Below are 20035 nucleotides of genomic sequence, written 5' to 3'. Positions count from 1 at the left end.
CCCTGGAGGTGTTCAAGGCCAGGCTGGATGGAGCTTTGGACAACCTGGCCTGGTGGGAGGTGTCCCTGCCCATGGCAGAGGAGTTGGAACTGGGTGGTGTTTAAGGTCCCTTCCAACCCAAACCATTCTGTGATTGTATGATATCACAAATACAGAGGTCATTAGAGGGAATGAAAACCTGAAGTTTTATAGTCAGCTTAAAAACTTTTCTCCATTCAAAACATTAGCATGAACAGAGGTATTAATTTCTGCAGATGGTCTCAAATTATTCCAAAGTCCAAAAGAGCTTTTGGAAAAAAAATAAATAAAATTACCCTCACTGCCTAGAATACATCAGAGATTTAAACAAAACAAATAAAAAAAGGTCAGGAAAACATGATTAATTTCTCTGAAGCAATTCATTTACAAAGCCACTTCTTGTGGAAAGCACTATCAGATATTTTGAAGGAATTGTTGAAGGTGCTGTGGCTTACACAAGATAGGCATACAGCCATTGTAAAACAGAAAACATCACTAAAATGTCATACATAAAGGTGATGTGTATTTAGTGCATCATAGTTGTGACAAATTACTGAAATGTTTTCACTGAATTCATGAGAACTCATTAACAGATTGACTTGAGAGATGCATGCTTACCAGTACAAGTGCCAGCTACCACAGTAGAAATGTCTGGACATTAAATAAGAAGGAGCCTTACAATTAATTTCTACCCTTAAGATTGCTGAACTCAAATTTAATTTTGACAAATGGCTGGGGAAAAAAAAATGAATGATTCCTTGTCTTATCATTTTAATACAGATTTTATAATTTGTTTGTGGCAAATCTCTCAGTTATTTTCGTAATCCTCAAAAGGATAATTTTTGTGCTAGATTTTTTCCTGGGTCAAACATTAACAATGAAAATGTAAAAATGTTTATAAACTGATGCAATATAAAAGCTACTAAACCATCTTTTGGGCAATATAATTAGGAAGGCCTCACTCTGCCTCAAAAAGTGTAGAGCAGTGATCTGATTTTCTCCATCTTATCCAACCTCAGGAAGAAAAAGATGAGAAGTTTCCAATAGGTTCTTGAATTGTTGTGTAAGGTCATTCATCTTTCTCTTCTTTTTGCAATGACAAAATACAAAGGGACTGGGGGAGGCCTACAGTACAATATTTGAAAACTTAGAAAATGTTACAATACAGTTTTTAAAGATCATAATTTATTGTATTAAAATTTAGCTACTTATGAAATAAGCCCTCCTAAAATGTAATCACTTGCATGACAGAACACACTGTAGTTCAGATGGTAGAAATAATGTATTATGAAATAACAGAATTATATAATTAAAGCCTGCCTGCTAATAATCTCCAAACTGAACTTTACAGTTGCATTCTGTAGATTTCTAAATTTCCATTTTTTCCTTGTTTAATGGAAAACTCCACACATCACCGGCTACATTTTGTGTTGATTTTCAGTACAATACTTATGTACAATGTATCACATACACACACACAAAAATCAATAAATAATGGAATTGATTGACAAGAACAAATTGCATCTCTTTTACATAGAACTACTTTGCAAAGTAACAGAGTTTCCACTAATGGCTGTACTTTCCCTTGGGCTTCTACTAAATACAATGACCTGAAAATCCTGCACCATTCTCAGTATTGTCGTCTGCTTCTATAGCTTGACCACTTACACAACAGATAGTCTCATGATACAGCCTATTTTAGTTCAATAAATTAATTTGAGTAAATAGGGATGTATGTGTTTCTAATTAGGAAAGCTACTCCACTTCTTGAGGCAATGCTATCAAAACAGAATCCAATAATGGCTTCAGCTGTCAATGCACCTACAAAAATGACATGCATTACTTTGGCAAGGACTCTTAAGCAGTAGCATTTGCTGTTATTCATTAGAAAATATCATATGAATTTGCATATTTTTTTAGAATAGGCCTTTCTCTAATTATTTCCAGTTAGCAGTGGAATTTGGAATTCTTAATTTTATTCTCATCTCACAGATGAGCTGGAACAAATATTTTCACAGATAAAAATAGATACTATAGTCACACATTCATTATGCAAGAATTTTGTTCCTGCTACAAATGCTGTTTTCAGTTTATCTTTGTCGTTTTGAAAAAGTGAGAGGAATTCCTATATAATCTTCTTTCTTTGGTCCAAAGGACTGTGAAATCCTTGGTCAGCTCTGTATATGTTCCTGACATCAGTAGAAGCTGAGCATATGCCACACTAATTGAGGGTGAACATACACAAGAAGGGCTACACAGATCAAAAAGCATCCTGCTAAAATTGTTTTGTCCTATTTTTGCTCTCTCCTTCTGCACTTCCCACTTATCTTGAGCTGACGTTGGTGTTCACTGGGCCATTCCATGAAGACGATATCCAGCAAAAATGGGCAGGTTTTTACTACGATAGTAAATTTAATTAGTTCAACGGTCCAATTAGTAATATGGTCAGTGAGAGGAATGAGGCATGATGCACAGATGGCAGCAGACAATGTGGGGGAGAAGGAAGGGAAAAAGAAATAGGAACAGTATCTTTTCATGACTGATTTAGCTAGATCGGAATTGACTTACACAACGCTACTACCACAAGCATTTAGCACAATACAGAAGCAGGTCTTACACACATATTTATCCTATCTACTCACCATCTCATTTTCAGATACACCTGTACTAACCAGACAACAGAGAAAAGGGTAGGACTCTTCCAGGAAACAAACAAATCCAAAATGCCCACATGTATCTAACAGAATCCAGAAGTCTCTTAAAGATAACCAATTTCATATGATACTAACTTTTTAAAACCTTACTGATAAAGTCATAGCAAAACATTTTGTAGGAAAAGAATCAACAAAGTACATACCCAGTAAAACAAACGCTGTTTCTTGATGCAGTTCTGTATATATTATGATACAATTACAATTGCAGAATAAAAAGGCTTGAAATAGGTCATGTGTACAAAATGCAGGTACTCTTTTATACTCAGATTTCATTTTATATTTAATCAGATTAAACATCAGAAATATTATTCCATATATTCCTGAAGAACGTGTCTTAGTGATCTACAACTAAAAAATACCATTATTCCAGTATGTATTGTGGTAGAAACATCCAGAACAGATGAAACAAAATAGAATACCAAGATGACAAGACAAGACAAACAACCAAACCTCTAATTAGAGGACTCCCCAAATACTTTCCCTTTGGTTGCTAAACTGGCACCAACCTGTGCATTCCCAAGCCTACCACTGGGACTTGATCGCATCTTCCAAATAAGATTACCTTCCATTACATTTCCTTATGCATTTTACAGGAACTGTAAACCATTATTATCTTTTGAGGCGTATGGTAACCACAGTTAGAAATGCAAATCCAACGGCTATGCCCCATTTCAGGAGTCAGAATCAGTCCAGCACAACTTGTGGGACTGCAGTTTTCCCTCCCTAATCTCCTATAGCTGCAGAACCACAGAATAGAATCATAAAATCACTAAGGTTGGAAAAGACATCCAAGATCACATGGTCCAACCATCACCCTGCCAACAATGCCACCCACTACACCGTGACCCTAAGCACCAGGTCCAACCTTTCCTTGAAGTTCAGCTCACAGCAGGAGAGGCTGCCATGGGAAGGAAGAGGAGGCTGATGCTGCCCGACACAGCCTAACCTCTCTGGAAGGTCCCTGACTGGGATCTCTGCGGGGGCTGACACAGGTCCTGGGGGCAGCTTTGCCCCCTGCCATTTGGAGCCCTGCCCTGTGGCACCACTAGCACCAATGGCCTATGCTGTGTATTTTTCTAAGGAGAAGATAACTTCTTTTCTTAGGCCACTTTGTGTGAGAGGCATAGGGTAAAAGAAAACGTTATACTCTCTGGTGTAAAACTCTGTCATTTTAAAAATATGCACAGCTCTCATAATTCCCACATGCTCAAAATATGGCATATGATTTCAAAGGCATTAATCCAGAGCAAACCTAAGAAATAAAATGATTGAATATTGTTTTCCTCAAAATAGACAAATATTTCGAAGAGCTTTGGCCTTTTACAAGGCATGGGGGATAGTAAAATTATACATTCCTACAAGTCAGCTATGCCACATTTTTAAGTCCTCTGTTAGAAAGCAGTACACTTCTTAACACTTAACTAAACACCAGTGTTTATCAGCCTGCGGGCCACCTGTCTTTGATGTCCGCTATTAATTTGTTGCAAAAACTCTTCATAGAGCTCAGAGACTGAGATAAAACACAAGATGTTGAATTTCATGCTTTAGAACCCAGTAAATCTTTTGAAAAAGTCAGGCATAGTGCATCCTAGAAATACACAATCACACAGCTGACTCTGCCTCTCCTCCCTCCAACACCCACAGCAGCAGCAGATGCAGTATCACCTGTTTCATGTAGTTATGCTCTTCCAGAGAAAGCTGATCTGGATGTTAAATTGGCGTAACGTACTTCAGCAAACTACAAGTTCAAAAACTTGGTAGGAATTCTCTCAGTTTGCCATTAAGGCTTTCCTTAATAAAAACCCTTCTTTTTAATTCAAGATTTTGTTTTTTATTTAATTCAAAATGTTTATAGGAGGTGGGACTGAGCACAATGACTGGTGGAGTTTTATGGGTACAACCTGATTTTGGAAACAATACTGGTGACTGAAGAGCTTCAATAACCTACCTGATCACAGTACATGAGGTGTGACAAAGTAACACCTACATTTAGGGAGTTACATTTTCTTTTCAGAACTACCAGCTAGATGAACAGAATGCTGCAGAATTCTACTTTTTTTTTCTCTAGTCTGAACTTGTTCGGGGAAATAATGAAGGAGTTCATTCTCATTTTCCTTCTTCGGGGTTATTTTCATAACAATGAGAAACAGAAATACTTATGCATAAAGCAGAGATTACCAACACTATGAAAAAGAGTGCAACACAGAAGGGTATGATCAGTCATCCAGATAGCTAAAACTTTCACCCCAGTTTCCATTCTCCCCTGACTTGATTACTGCTGTATGAGCCATATTTCACTGTCAAAGCCCTTCACAACCCATCCCTACTGTCATCTTCATCTCCCATTCTCTACAGAAATGCTGACCTGACAATGCTATCTAGAGGTCATCTGCTACTTTTTTTTTTAATGGTTTGGGGCTTTCTCCCCCACCCCCCCCTTTTTTTTTTTTTATTCTCTGAGATACGTCCTGTTAAATTCCATGAAGCCACCCCCATATCTTCCTGCAAATTTAAGTCTTAAGTCAGTTTAAGTCTTCTTTCTTTTTTTGTTCTTTTTAATTTTTTTTCCTATAATGCCTATAGAAAGCTTGCAGAGAGCCTTTTCAGGAACATGATATTGCCAGTGTTGTTGGCTAAGAGGTAACTTAGCCAATCTAGCTGTGGGCTGTCAGTTCTCTAGCACCAACAGTCGTGCTTGCCTGATGCGATACGCAGATATTGGGTATAAAATGAAAAAAAAAAAAAAAAAGAATAGAACTTCCCCCAGCCCAAAAGTGTTATTCTGATAACCTATGTCACTCAATTAGCTCAGTGTGGGGCTAACTGAATGTAAGTATCAGCACAAGGAACACACAGCTAGGTGGCAGGGCACCAAAATTTTCTCCTTAGGTGGCAATCAGCAGCATCACACACCACCACCATTCGTGCATGACTTGACAATATAAAGGGCCAAGCAATAAAACAGGGTTAAGGGTTGTCCCTTTATTACAGCCATATAACTTTGGGGCCACCACAGTGAACTAACTCCAGGAACTGGCCCAGATTAAGAAGGAAGAGCTTCCAGATTAATTTTTGACTTCACAATGTGCCTCAGGAGACTGTTGCTCCGCTGCAACTGAAAGATTCATTCCTTGTTTTAAGGGCACGAATGAGCAGTGTACAGCAAGAGAAACAGCAATACCTAAAGACAGCACTGCTGTAGCCTAATTTGTAACATGAAAACAAATCCTCACACTAACCTGTGTTTTAAGTCTACGTGTTAAGCCTCATCTGTATCTTGTGTTATACCTATGCTATTCAGCACATAGCACTGCTTTCTGTTGTTGCTGTTTTGTTGTGTGTTTTTTTTTTCTTCCTTTAAAAGTATCTCAAAGAGCTGTTTATCAAGTGTACTTTGCTGAGCAAAGTTGTTTTCCCCATCTGAAAATATATTTCCAGAGTACAAACCTGAAGTTGTTGATTTTTGGTTTTTGTTTGGTTTTGTGTGTTGTTTTTTGTTTTGTGGGGTTTTTCTTTGCTTTTTTTGTGAAGTTGAGGACCTAACTATGAACTGAATTTCCACAATTTAGACTTTTAAGTAACCCTTTAAGAAGCCTACATAATAAATAAAAATAAAATAGAAAACTGATAAATTTACAGAACTGCTAGCTTCCCATTGTAAAAAACGAGTAGTAGTATAAAACACAAAATAACATTGTTAGCTTTGTATCTTTTTTCTATTTTTAACACAAATATATACTGATTTCGCTGTAGTATTTGCTTGATACAGCAAACAGTGAAGCAGAAGATTTGCTAATGCTTATTTATTAAAAGATGACATTATTATGACAAGATAGCAACAGAAAAGCTGTATGCTGCTAAAGAGCTGAAAAAAGGGTTACTTCACTTGCTGTTTATGATAGCCTATGATTAGCATTTGTTGTCACATTCCCTGCTACAGTTTTAGCCTTCTTCACCACAGGACACAGATTAGCAATGGTGCATCAAATTACACTGCTGGGAATTTTGCGACCTGAAAATTTTCTCTTATCAAATTAACTTAGGTACACATGCCTATGGGAAGTCTTTGTCTAGTTCTTGTCAACCCACAAAGGATATCTTTTATCATCTTTCAAAGTAACAGTAGTGTATTTACTTCCTGACCAACCTGATGTTGTTCGTTGCTAATTTAAAAAAAGCAGCCCTCAACTTCATAATAGCTCCATCTTTATTATCCTTTAAAGCAAAAAGCAAATAGTAAACAAACTCATCCACAAGACCTGTTATTCTACCACTTATATTTTCTTTCCAAAGCAAACGATCTCTCTTTAGCAGTTACAGAAAATGATTAAGAAATGTTACTTAGAATTAGTCAATGAATGGCTAATTAAGTCAACCAAGAAATATTTCATATGTAAAATCGTAATAATGAAACATGTTTCATTTGTTTCTGGCTTACAAGAACAATAGGGGTTTGTTTTTAAAACCATATTTAAATACAACCCTCTCACCATTTCATCATGACTATTACTCCATAATTACATCATTAGCTAACAGTATTTTCTCTCTCTCATTTTAGTGGTAGAAAAAATTTAACCTTAAAATTATCATCAATAACCACTCTGAAATAGCAAGGCTTGCATGTAAACTAACAGCAAATTCATTGCAAAACATATTTCATAAATACTTAAGGCCCTACTGTATATTCTTTGTGTCCTCACAAAAAAAAAGCTCTCCAACATTTTGACAGTGCACTACAAGCAGCTCATTGCAAAGCAGCATGACACTAGCGATAACAGACAAGCAGTGCAATGTGTCTACATGGATGCTGTACTGATTTTATTTATCAAACCTTACAGACTTCACCTAGTTTAAAAAAAGACTCAAATTGTGTAACTCTGTCAAATAGATAGACCTGTAAGAAAAAAATAAATGAAGACTTAAGATTGAGATCTTCACTATAAATGTTTTTTTTTTCTGCTCTGACCAAGCTGGAAAAATGAAATCCAGTATTTTACCAATGTTACATGTATCAAAGTTACGAAAAAGAACGGAATCTTTCAAATACTGAAATAGATAAAAGCTTTAAGAACCTGTGAAACATTTCTGAAAACTTCTGAACAAATGGCTGAGAAAACAATTGTTTTTCCAGACTTTTGCTTATAATTCCAACTATAATTATTGACACCTGTAGAACAGTAAAAGCAAGCTCCATGTAATGAGCACCAAAAGCTCAGAACACATAATATGCTTGCTGACTGGTGCCAGAAAGATATACCAACTTAAGTAATTTATATATTTTTCCTTAATTATTTCATTTACTTATAATAGGTGATTACCAGATAAGCATTAGAAGGAAATGACTTTTTTGTGGGATTCCTGTAGAGTAATACAAAGGAGAAGAAAACATTTGGATTCTCTGTCTTCAAACACTGAAGAAAAGGAGAGAACGCTTAGGCACTTACTTTGCCTTGACCAAGATGACTTGGATCCATTTCCCTCAGTCCTGGCCAAATGCTGATAAAAAAAATCATCCTTTCTTATGCAACAATGAGAAAAAAAAATTGACCGCTAATTTTCAAATAATTCTAATTTTCATGAGATTAATAAAGCTAGCAATCTACAACTATGATCTTCACCTCCTATGATGTCTCCTGTTTTACAACTGAGATGTTCATTTTCAGGAGAGACAAACACTTGCCCAGAATTAGTTCTCAGGCAAAGACAAGAATCCAGATCTCCCAAACGTTGATCAAGTACTTACCAAGTCTCTTACTCAAGTACTTACTTGTCTCCTGGTTTTGTCTCCCAAACAACTGCTAGGCATATTGAGGCCCTGCTTCCTGGGACATGACTGAACATCAATCATTGATGGAAAGTAGAGAATATTTTTTCCTCTCTCTGTGCTTCCACACAGCCTTTGCTACCCCCTCCCCCTCCCGTTCCTTTTCTTTTTAATTAAATTATCCCTATCTCAACCAGGAGCCTTTTTTTTTTTTTTCCAGCATATTTTCTTCTCCCCCTTTTCTTCTGAGGAGGGGAAGTGAGAGAGTGGTTATGGTGGAGTCCAACTGCCCAGCAAGGAAAAACCACCACAAATACACATACAGTACGCTCTGTTCAAATTGAATGCTTAATTTAGTGTTTCTCATGTATATAATTGAGTCATTTTCTTGAGTAAAAATGATTAATTGCATCTATATATATTTTTTTTTTTTTTCTGAAGTTCTTAACTCAACAACCCATCAGCAAGCAGTATAAATAGGCTGTAACTTTAAATAATATATGCATAAGTGAAAGGACAGTTGTGGAATCATTCCTGTAACTTCACGCAAGAAGTGAAGCACATTACAGAACAAACTGTCATCTAAAAGCATCTATAAAAGCAAGAGGCACCTTTGGCATTTATCTTGACAAATACTTTTAAAGACGTTCTGAAGAATTAAAATTCCAGAAACACTCATGACTTCAGCGCAGTGCCATGCACGGGTCAGCTGCCATGCCCTTACCAGATAAATTTGTCCCTGGACTTTCCACACAAATGGACTGTTACGTAATTAGCTTGCTGATATGGTATTCTAAATGCAGATGTCACACAGATGAAAATAAAGACATTTGCATATTTTGAAATCCTCCCTCAAGGAATAACCTCCTATTGAAAATAAGCATCTTTCTTTTATTGTGTATTTTTTTCCCCAAGTAAAATGTTAGCATTGGGAAATCTATCTATTGGCAAATCTTTCTTTGCAAATCTCTTTTCAGTCAACAAATAACAACAAGATGGGAATGTAATAACAAGCAGGATGAGAAATCATATGAAGAATATTAAGAAACAGTTATATAAGTCAATGGTCTAGCCTCTTCTGGAATGATACTTTAAAAAAAAAAATCCTTCCTCTAAGAAAAAAAAAAAGAAAACACACGCAAAACTTGAAACACTTCTTGGGGAAGAGAAAAGTTGAAAGAAGAGTGCAAGCATGATCAAACACTTAAGAGAAAGAGAGTAAAAATGTTAACCAATTTCACCAGGCAAAAAAATAGTGAGATGAATACGAAAAAAAAATATGATAAAAATATAAAATAGTAATGCTAACATGGTAATCAGGTTTGTTCTATCTCACAGCACAAGCACTAAGAAGCATTAAATGAAAGTGAGAGAAAGGAAATTAAAAATCAATTAAAGGAATTAATTGCCCTGTGCTGCAGAATTGTCTTGTAGAATTTCTTGCCACAAGAACTCTTAGAGGACATCAAACATTTCCAGAGATGTGACTGTAACACATTTTGGAAAATATATCATGTACCTCATAGCATAATTCTTTAAACAATCAGATCAAAGGAGAGTTGGCACAGATTGAACATTATTTCCCTCTTCCCTTCCTGTCTCCATTTTTGCCACTATATTCCTAGCTCTTAAGTGTTTAGAGGAAACTTCAGAAAGCAGACTATTAGACTAGCTCACTATATCATGCACTGTGAAAACAACTCTTATATTTACACAGGTTTTTTAGTTTGTGTGTGTGTGTGTCTGTGTTTTTGTATTTTTTTCACTTTTTTTTCATAAAAGGTTGCTGCTTAATTCATTCAACACAACAGGGCATGTAAGGCTGTGTTTATAAGCTTGCAACTAATTGGGAAGTAGTTCATAATAAATACTCACAAACATTTGTCTGCCGCAGTGAAAGTAAAATAACAATTCCTCAGTCATATAAATATGTTACCTGTACACACAGTGAGTAAACGTTATCATGAAGATTACGAAGGCTGGAGGCATGAACTCTGTAACTGTATGGTGAGTCACTTATGTACACTCAACTTACCTTTTTAAAGTGTTGTTAAAGCACTCAAATACAAACAAACAAAGTAGTTCTGTAAACACACACTTTATACACTATAAGGCATCAAATCAGCAGAAGTGGTAACATTGTAACATGATATAGTAGAATACCTGACCTCTTGTGCTTTCCTTGAGCCAAGGCCTTTATCTGAAATACTCTCTCATATCTTGGGGCAGGGGAGGAAGCCCCAAACCAACAACATGCATTAAAAAAGGTTTCAGTATGAGACCAGCTGCATAATATGTATACGGGCTGAAAAGGCCACATAAATATTTTAAGTGCTCGCAAAGCTAAAGGAAAAAAAAACATTACACAAATAATCAAATTCATTTCTCTACCAAAATTTAATCTTGTTGAAAGTTCCACAGGAACCTTGGAGTAATTTGCAAAGACATTCTTGAGATGTTTAATTTAAAAAGATTCCGACTTTTTGATCAGACACTGCTTGCTTTTCAACAGGTCATGTATTATGTAGGCACGTAACAATGTTACCTACACTGCAGATGAAACAAGAAGCTCGAGGAAGACAAATAATGGGTTTGAATTTTACAGCTTTAGATTCAGATAGACCACAAAATTTAAAAAGTTAAATAAAGCAATGTGGAGAGGAGAGAGAGAAGAGAGTGGCCCTGTAATTTGTGGGGCTCGGCAGCCACGGATTCACCTCCCAAATCCCAGAGGAAAGCTGCCAGCTGAGCAACCTGCCCCGCGTGTCGCACCAGACAGCCACCTAGCAGCCCAACCAGCCACACTCCCCTCTCCCACGAGGATTACGCGACTTTTTTTTTGTTGTTTTGTTATTTTTACACCGCATCCAGCGAGCGCTGCCAGAGCGAGCCCACCCCGCAGACCTCGCCCCGCAGGAGTTCAAACCAACACGGAGTGACCTTGGGGACAACCCCGGGACCGGCTGCTGCCGCCTTATCCCACACCAGAGGAGCAAAAACGGGGGATAAGCAGTATCAGGGGGCAGAGAGGAGGCGGTGACGGCGGGGCAGGGGGCGGCGGGGGCCGTGACGCCCGGCGGGGCAGCGGAGGGGCGGCCCCGCGGGAGGCTCCGCATCCGGGCTGCGCTCACTCACTCACTCACCTATCATGGCGGCGGCGAGGGGGCGAGCTGCGGGAGGGCCTCGGTGGGGGGGGGGGGGGGGGGGCGGGGTCTTCTGGGTAATGTAGTTCTGGCGTCCTGGCACCTCACGTGACCGCCGGCTTCTCTCCCCGCCTGAACGCGCACACACACACACACACACTTTTTAATTAATTTCTGCTAATTTCTGCCGGCTGGCTCAGCGCCGCCCGCCCTCCCGCTGCGTGGGGCTCCTCAGCTTGGTTTATTCCACACTGGGGTTTCCCCCGTGAGCGTGGCCGCCCCCCGCCAGTCCCCCCCCCCCGTCATGGCGGCGGGTTGTTGACGCGTTGCCTAGCGACGGGCGCGAGTCGCCGGCTCCAGGGGTGCCAGCCCCCCAACGGTCCCCAACGGTCCCCAACGGTCTCCAACCGTTCCCGAGCGCCCCCCGCCGCGGGGTGAGGCGGGGCTGGGGACGGGGCAACGGGGGCAGAGGGGGGGGTGCGGGCTGGGGGCGGCAGAAGCGGGGTGCCGCCGGCGGGGAAGGGGGGGCACAGGCGGGCTCGGCGCGATTTCTGACTTGCTGCGGTGGGGGCCGGTGTCTGTCTGTCTGTCTGCCCGCCCTTGCAGTCTGTCCGTCGGCTCTCGGGATGGTGGTGGAGAAAGCGGCCGCAAGCCCCGCGGTGCCCGTCGGCGAGCGGCGCCCTCAGAAGCAGGAGCCGCTGGGGCGCACGAAGAAAATCCGGCAGCAGGTGACCGACGGCTTCACCGTCAAGGCCCTCATGAAGAACAGCGTGGTACGTGCGCTGCTGGCACACGGGGGAAGGGGGGCGCTTAACGCACCCCCACGCCGCCGGGAAGCAGAGCGGGGTGAAACTGGGGGTGTGAGGGAGCTGGGCGGGGGCTAAAACTTCACCTGGAGTTTGCTGGTGGCTAAACTCACCTTCGGACTTCACAGGATGACTATCCTGAGGTAACAGCCTGTGCCTCAGGGTGATGCCGCACCTCCAAGGGTATTGCTTTGGTGCCACGAGTTTTCTGTCACGCTGTATTAAACTGTCAGCCCATGGAATTACTTGGCTTACTACCTCGCACGTAGCAAAATACCATCAAATGATAGTGTTTTGGAAAAGTATTTTTTGAAAGTATTCTCATGTGCTGTCACAGTGTGGTATAAGTTTGATGTAAGCATCACACAAGATGGCAAAGACCTGGAAAATACATTAGTTTTTAAAAATAATCTTGAAAAATGGTAAAATGCTTTCACATACAATTATAAGAACACTAGACAGGAAACAAACTAATTTTCCAGCTGATAGTTCAAAGGGGAGTTGATCCAGCAAGCTTCATTTTCATTAACAAACCTAATTTCTAACAATTGGAGGTACATGAGTGAAATTACTAGGATCATGGCCTTTCAAATTGCTTTATACTGTTTTATTTATCTACTTTTATCAGATTTAAAGTTTTAACTAGCACAGAATACAAATGGTCAATGTGTAAGCGGAAAAACTAATACGAGCACACGTATCCTTAAACTTCTGAATTGGACTTTTTTTTTTTTCCCCACACAAATCAAGATGTAAACAAAGTCTTGAATTCTCACCTTTTTGTGTTTGATTTTATTTATTATTCTATATATCCTTCTGATTGCAGCTATGAAATACATAATTTCCCATGTTTTGCTTCCTCTTGCAGTCTCTAGACTTACCTGTCAGAGCACCCTCTTAAAAAAAAGTCCATCTTAAAACAAACTTTAAATGGAATAGAAATTGTATGCATAAACAGCTTTCTTCGTATTAGTAAAGACAAAATATATTTTATCTTAGTGGGAAGAATACAATGCAAAAATAGCGCAAGGTGTGTTTTAAAGATTATCTTGTTTTTAACTCTAGAGATGTGTGGAGTAGACTATAACACTTCAGTGAATTTAAGGATTAATTTTTAAAGATATTTCACTGGACAAAATTCAAGTTATGAGCATTGATATATACTTGTTCACATCTTGATATGTAAAAGATACGTGATATAGTCTGGAGGAACTTGCAGTTTCATCAGGGTTTGAGAAATACATGTATTTGATTTTTTAAAAAGGAGCCTTTATGAACATAACTAGCTATCACTTTAATTAGAATTTAAGTTTTCTTTTAAATATTTATAGAATTTTAACTTTTATGGTCACAATTCTTCTAACTTGCTAAATATTAGCAGAATCATGGTAATCATGGTAGTGTTGTCAGGCGACAGCAAAAAGGCAAATCTACTGCCTTTGGAGCCACTCGCTGAATAATGTTTCATGTTATTTGGCATGGACCTCTGGAGGTCAAGTGGTTCAGTATCCCATTGGACGTGGGATACTAGCAGAAGATCCCTAGCAGAAGACCAAATCAGTCATGGGTTTCCCTGGCTAAGCTGTGGAACTCTCCCACAGCAGCAATTCCCTGATCTGTCTGGGAACCTTTTTGGTTGTTGCCCTGCCTGCCTGCCCCCATGGCACCCTGTCAGAGGTAGGGTTAACTGAGTCCTGAGCCATTCCACAGGTTCTGTTCCTGCATCCCTAGGAAGCAGTGAAACTGATGAAGGTCCTGAAAGATTCATCCTGCCAGGCTGTTTTTCCAAAAGTTCTGAGCGAGGACAGGCAGCCACTGGAATTATTTCCCTGAGGTCAGTGTGCAAAAGGTCAGAATAGAGAAAGGATTTTCTTACTGCCACCCTGGCTGTGCAGAAATGGGAGTTCCTCTTCTCTTTCCCAACAGCTGATGAAATGGAGTGTCAGTTTTATTAAGTACTCACTTGTCAGAGGTGGGCATCAGAGATGAAGTTGTCATGGAAGGCTTAGGAGTTGATTGGAGGGTTAAAAGCAGAGCAGGCTAATATAGTTAAAGCATGGTAATTCTTTTTAACAGCATGACAAGACACAGTGTTGTCAGTGACATGTTCAGCATCTCCAGGTCAGACTATGAGGTACAAATTAATAACCTTTGCTGCAAGCATGTAGTAAGAAGAAGAGTATAGAGTCTAACTGTTTACCATTATTCATACATGACTGTAAATATAGCATTAAAGGTTCTAGAATTCTCTGATACTGCTTGTATAAAGAGTATCTTACTAAGCTATTTTAAGTGAAAGTTGATGGAAGAAGTTTTTTCCAACGGTCTGCTTTCATAGCCAGTAGTAAGTACAGGAACATAGGCCTCTGGTGATTTTCATAGAATATTCAAGACATTTCTCGGCTTTGGCATATTATATCTAAAATTTACTAATCAGGATACCTTAGTTAGTAAATATTCACCAAGAAAATAGTTCCTGAACTGGAAAATGTGTTGTATGTTACTGCCTTCCAAAATCAGAAATTTGTACAGCAGTTGAGATTAAGACCAAGATCCAATAAAGGTCTTCTATACTAACAAGCTAGATATCATGACATTTACATTTTTCTCATTTTGTCCTCCACATGGAATCAAGAATGCCATATTACATGCTCACACTTTGAATGTACTGCAGGGGTAGAATTAGAATTATAATTTAAAAATTATACACAGGGTAGCAAGTACAAAAATATCTGTACATGCATGTGGACAGCAGGAAGATATCTCTTCACTTCTGATTCCCACTGGATAGTTGCTACTCTTTCCTGTTTTCTGTAAGTGTATAAGAGTGTTAGTGCCCCCTTTTCTTTAATAAACTAGTGGTAAAAGCACTTTTGCAGGGAGAGGATTTATTTTATTATTTAAAGGGAACTATAGAAAGTGAATTCCAGTCTATCTCCCAACTTTTAAAAGATTCTTAGCCAACAAACTACAAGATTACTGAGGTGAAAACGATGTCAGAGGAAAGTGTGTATGTGTCTTTTCAAAGTTCTGTTGCTGTGCTGCGAAAATTTAGGATTCACAGTGCTAGAAAGAGGCAGGGTAGGAAACTCACTAGCCAGCATAGGGTAGTGCATAGATCAGTCATGCAGTTTCGGAAGTGTGGGTACTTTGTGTCCATTATTACTTATTAGAATGGATCTCATGTTTTTCAAACAGAACTGGAACCTAAGACACCCCCTCATGAGTGCTGAACCAATAAAGCAATGAAATATTTGTCCTTGGTTTTGCTATGTTTTATGAACCTTGAATTCCTTACTATAAAATGCCAGAGGTGCCTCAGAAAAAATTGGAGTTATCTTTCCTCTATGGGTTTCCTCTGTATTTCCTCTCCTTTAGTGACACAGTTGCCAGGTAAGTTGAAGTATTCTGCAGCATATCAATTTGAACTCCTCTGGACAGAATACTGAATTCAGATCTTCTTGGCTTTGTGTGTAAGCCAGTAGGTTTTATGTTTTAAGATACCACTATTGCATCTATCTGTGTCTTATGAAAGCAGTCAGTAGCTGCTGTTAATAAAGGGCCACATCTAGCCTGTGTGTAAGGCATAAAGTTAGAATGTCTTCTAAATGGACCTGGAATGAGGGTGATGCTGAGAATTGTTTGTTTCCTGGATTAAAGAACTAAATCAGAGTATTCAACTGGAGAGATTCTTTGTGATGTGTAGATAGATACACAGGTTCCATCTCCTAAAAGAATGTAATTGCTTATAAGTAGAAAAAAAGGGTTATTTAGATTGCAGTTCTGTATATTTATCCCTCTGTTCCTCATTTAGGAGTTTGGATTGGAATGAAGTCTCAGTCTTCAAGGTTTAAACTCTTCTTTGAAACAATTAACAGCATTTTGATAATAAATCAGAACAAGGGTTTCATTTTAACCGTGGAGATAATGCAATTCATTTGCATTCTGAAAGTTGTGATTGCATGTTCTATTCATATTTATCCGCACTGTATAACTAAAACTACTTCTGTTGTTTACATTGTAGCGTTAACAGTGTCTAATCTGATTTTAAGGCTATAGGAAAGTGCTGTTTGCAAGAAGAAAGTTTTAACTTTCTCTGTAATAGTTAATTTATTGGAAAAGGGAGTATGTTTGGGGTCAAGTAGATGTCAAATTAAAGGCATATTTTGACAAATGTGTTTTTTGAACGGTAGCATATCCATGGGGGGAGAGGGACGACACTGCTCCATTTCAGCAATTTTGTACAATATGCAGGTATATGTAGTGAACACTTTGTCAGTTTAAACTCTCATTGCTCTGGAAGGCAGTCTGATATTCTTCCTGTTTCAGGCTGTTACTACTGCCCCTTACTGTGCCCCCATTTATGCAGTGTTGGCAAATCAGGAAACTGATCCTGCTGAAAAACACTTCATCCTGTTTAAGCTAAGTGTTGAACTGTGGGCTTTGGGACTGAGGTGAGCAAAACTCCTATGGCCACAAAGCTCCTCGTTCCTGTCCTCCTTTCTCCCTATCCTGACCATACGCTTCTGTCTCCCCTTTTGCATGTACATTGGTGTTTCTTGCAACTACACAGGAAGCTCCAGCTCTAACAGCTGGTACTGGAGGAGAAATGGGAATGTGTTGCGAGCATAAGCTGAGTGGGTGGGAATGCCCCTGTCTGCAACATCACAGTCTTAATTCATTTAAAACCAATTATGAAACCAAGTTTTAGCAGAGTATGTTCACAAACACAGCAGCATAAATTTGTGCTACATTTGCAAAATGTGGTTTTCATCCCTGGATACTTATTCTTCCTTTATACTATATAAGCATTCTTATGGCCATGCAGTGAACTAAACTGGCATCCTGGTTAAACCTAGATTAAAAGTGCCACTTTATTTTCCTAGCACTGCAGACTCGACACACAGTCTGTAACAGTGTAAGCTAGCAAATCTGTGGCTGCTACAGCCCTGCCTGCTCCTGCTGCAATTTCCTACCTCCTCTGTGACACTACTCATACTCCTGCATCTGAATCAGTGAGGCACTTTACTTGCATTAGATCCAAATGTGAAAAACTTCAAAGCATTATTTTTATTTCTGGAAAGTCATGTTCCTTTCCGATTCCATGATTGTTTTTACTGTTTAATACCCATGTTACTATAGCATAGAGACCATGTTTGTATAATGTAAAAGCACAGGAGAAGCACTAATACTTAAGACTATAATGTCTTCTAAGAACCTGTATTTTGTATTATGTTTTCCAGCTGTAATTTATGAGGCTTAATCATACTGTTTTTGATATTCTAAAATACTTTAAGACTTTAAAATCAGTGCTTAATTGTTTGCAAATGTGGACGAAGGTTGATATTTTTCATAGTTACAGTGATGAGATAAGATTTGTTTTAATACCCTCAAGCATGAAGAAATCATGCTGTTTCATTTATGAAATCTGTTACACACTTAATTCTCCAGTAAATCCTTTTTTAATAATTCAGTCATATTGAATTAACATATAGTAAGACTTAAAATAGTAAGCAGATTATGAGTTAGAATCCATTTCATGTTTTTGACTGACATTTCATCTGATTGATGCTTCACCTGATTCACAATATTTTACGTAAGAAAAGACCTTGAATTATTTTTAATTTCATAGGTAGAGGAGTTAAATGTAAATTGATTTTAAAACATGATGACAGTGGTATTTCAAGAATCCTCCGCTAATCAGATTTTTATGAGCTAATGAATAAAATATTCTAACTGGAGAGAGTTACAGATACAATTGTCAAATTCTGTCAAATTCTGGCATTGGAATTAAACTATTTTAAACATTGCAACCTAGAACTAATATGAAACAGCAAACGTCAGATTAAATTCTTGTGAGTTTATGAAGGAAAAACTCTTACTTGTTTACAGATTTCATACAAGTTAAAATCCTGTAGTGGTTTGAGTATGTGGCTACCTTAGTCTTGTGTTTCACTGAATGAAGTGGGCACCTAGTTTTCAGATGCTTGACTCTAAGTGTCAGACCAAAATTATCAAAAATAGTTAACAGTAGCCTCAGAACAAGATTCTAAGCACTAAACTTGTTGAGTCCTGGGGAGTTATCCAAAGTCATCGTTTCCCACATGCAGCTGTATATGTCGCTAGAACTAGCCAGTAGAAAAATGTGAAAGACAATTTAGAAAGCATCTGCCATACAGCTTTCTCACCACCCAGGCTTCAGAAGTTTCCATAGAACATAGATTTGTATTCTTTGTTTCAGAAAGCTCGGTAACTTGATATCTTCAAAAAAAAAAAAAAAAAAAAAAAGGTAATATCATTTTACATGAAAGAAAAGGTAGCTGTGTCAATTCTCTCTATGTAGGAGACTGCTACCTATGCAGGATGTCTTAATCCTACAGTAAAAATAATGGAGGTAGAAAAGGAGAAATAATGGCACCTCTGCTTCTTTTCTGAAACAGTTCTGTGGAGCAAAAACTTTACACAGAGGAGACACAAAGGGTATAGAAGACTTAGTCTGACTCTGCAAAAGAGAAAGCTTGAGCTCTCTATTGGGTGGCTGTTTACTTTAATATTTAGAAGCTATCACGGAAGCAGAAACCACATCTTCTCCTCTCCAACTACATTCTCTATGCAATCATAAAGCAACCAAGGCTCATTTCTATTCTCTTATCCAGGGAGTCTTAAATTCCTTGTACAGGTTTGGTGCTTTGCAAGGAGACAGCAATTGTGAATATAATGGATTTGGGTTTGAAATTGGTAATTTGAGTCCTGTTATCTGTATCTTGATTTTGCTTAGGCTGAGATGCTAAGTTGCTAAGACTCACGGTGCCGTGATGTGTATCACAGTCAAGTGTAAAAATCAGATCTTATAGGACAGTCCTGTGTATGTCTATGGCTTCACCCATCCAGAAGCATCTGGAGTATTTAGGTCCTTCTAGAGCCAGCACTATTCAGTAATACTATTCAGTAATGGTATTGAATTAATTGTAAGTAGAAGAATGGCCTACGGGGTGTGTGACACAACAGCAGGTAGGCAAGGCATGCTGCTTGGAAGGAGAGAGGGTCTCACATTTATGGTTAGAAAGCTGTACTGTTGGTGGGAAGCATCTTGAAGGGAAGGCTGAGAAGTTGTGGCTGGAGCAAGAGTGGGACAGGGAAAGCTGTAACTGGGGAAAGCCATAGTGCAGAAGGCATATGAAATACAGATAAGAGGGTATGAGAAAGAGCTTGCAATAAATAGACGCTAAACTGGATACTTTGTAGCACTGGAATATCAGTAAGACTGCATTGTGCTTGGGTAACAGCAACAGGTGCTTATCAGCTGAGGATTCATGCTGCAGCTAATTCTTAGACAGCCTGTGCTAACTAATATGCAGCAAATACTGCTGCCAAGTATGCAGCAAATGCTGAGAGGAACCAAGGCATCAGGCAGTGTCTGTGGCTGTCTACTTCAGGATGCTGTCCCTTGTCTCACAGTCTCCTCTTGTCACTGCTATATCTTAAATGACATTGGAAAATTGAGTGAAGAAGACAGAAGTAGCATATTGGTATTTGCACTAGAGAAAGTAGTGGAAGAACACTGAGGAAACAGGAAAGGAATTAAATGCC

General features: G+C 38.8%; 2 protein-coding genes across 4 annotated transcripts in view; one reads left to right on the top strand and one right to left on the bottom strand.

Annotated features, from left to right (window-relative positions):
- Positions 1-11676, bottom strand: part of PRKN (parkin RBR E3 ubiquitin protein ligase) — a 759823-nt gene extending 748147 nt beyond the window's left edge. The window contains exon 1 of one of the 2 annotated variants that reach the window (XM_068676962.1): positions 11640-11676. In XM_068676962.1, the coding sequence (XP_068533063.1) occupies positions 11640-11646 (7 nt within the window). In that variant the 5' untranslated portion in view covers positions 11647-11676. Of the gene's footprint in view, positions 1-8499; positions 8521-11639 lie in introns of those variants that run through there. The other variant, XM_068676963.1, reaches the window with a different exon arrangement.
- Positions 11677-11922: 246 nt separating this feature from the next.
- PACRG (parkin coregulated) overlaps positions 11923-20035 on the top strand; it is a 217604-nt gene continuing 209491 nt past the window's right edge. Inside the window, exons 1-2 of one of the 2 annotated variants that reach the window (XM_068676965.1) lie at positions 11923-12073; positions 12246-12412. In XM_068676965.1, the coding sequence (XP_068533066.1) occupies positions 12266-12412 (147 nt within the window). In that variant the 5' untranslated portion in view covers positions 11923-12073; positions 12246-12265. The remainder of the gene's footprint in view (positions 12074-12245; positions 12413-20035) is intronic. The other variant, XM_068676964.1, reaches the window with a different exon arrangement.

The sequence above is a fragment of the Anas acuta genome, chromosome 3 (assembly GCF_963932015.1).
Source record: "Anas acuta chromosome 3, bAnaAcu1.1, whole genome shotgun sequence".
In the NCBI taxonomy this organism is placed as follows: Eukaryota; Metazoa; Chordata; class Aves; order Anseriformes; family Anatidae; genus Anas; species Anas acuta.
Note: the sequence above shows the minus strand (reverse complement) of the source record. Positions and strands in the feature narration are given on the sequence as shown.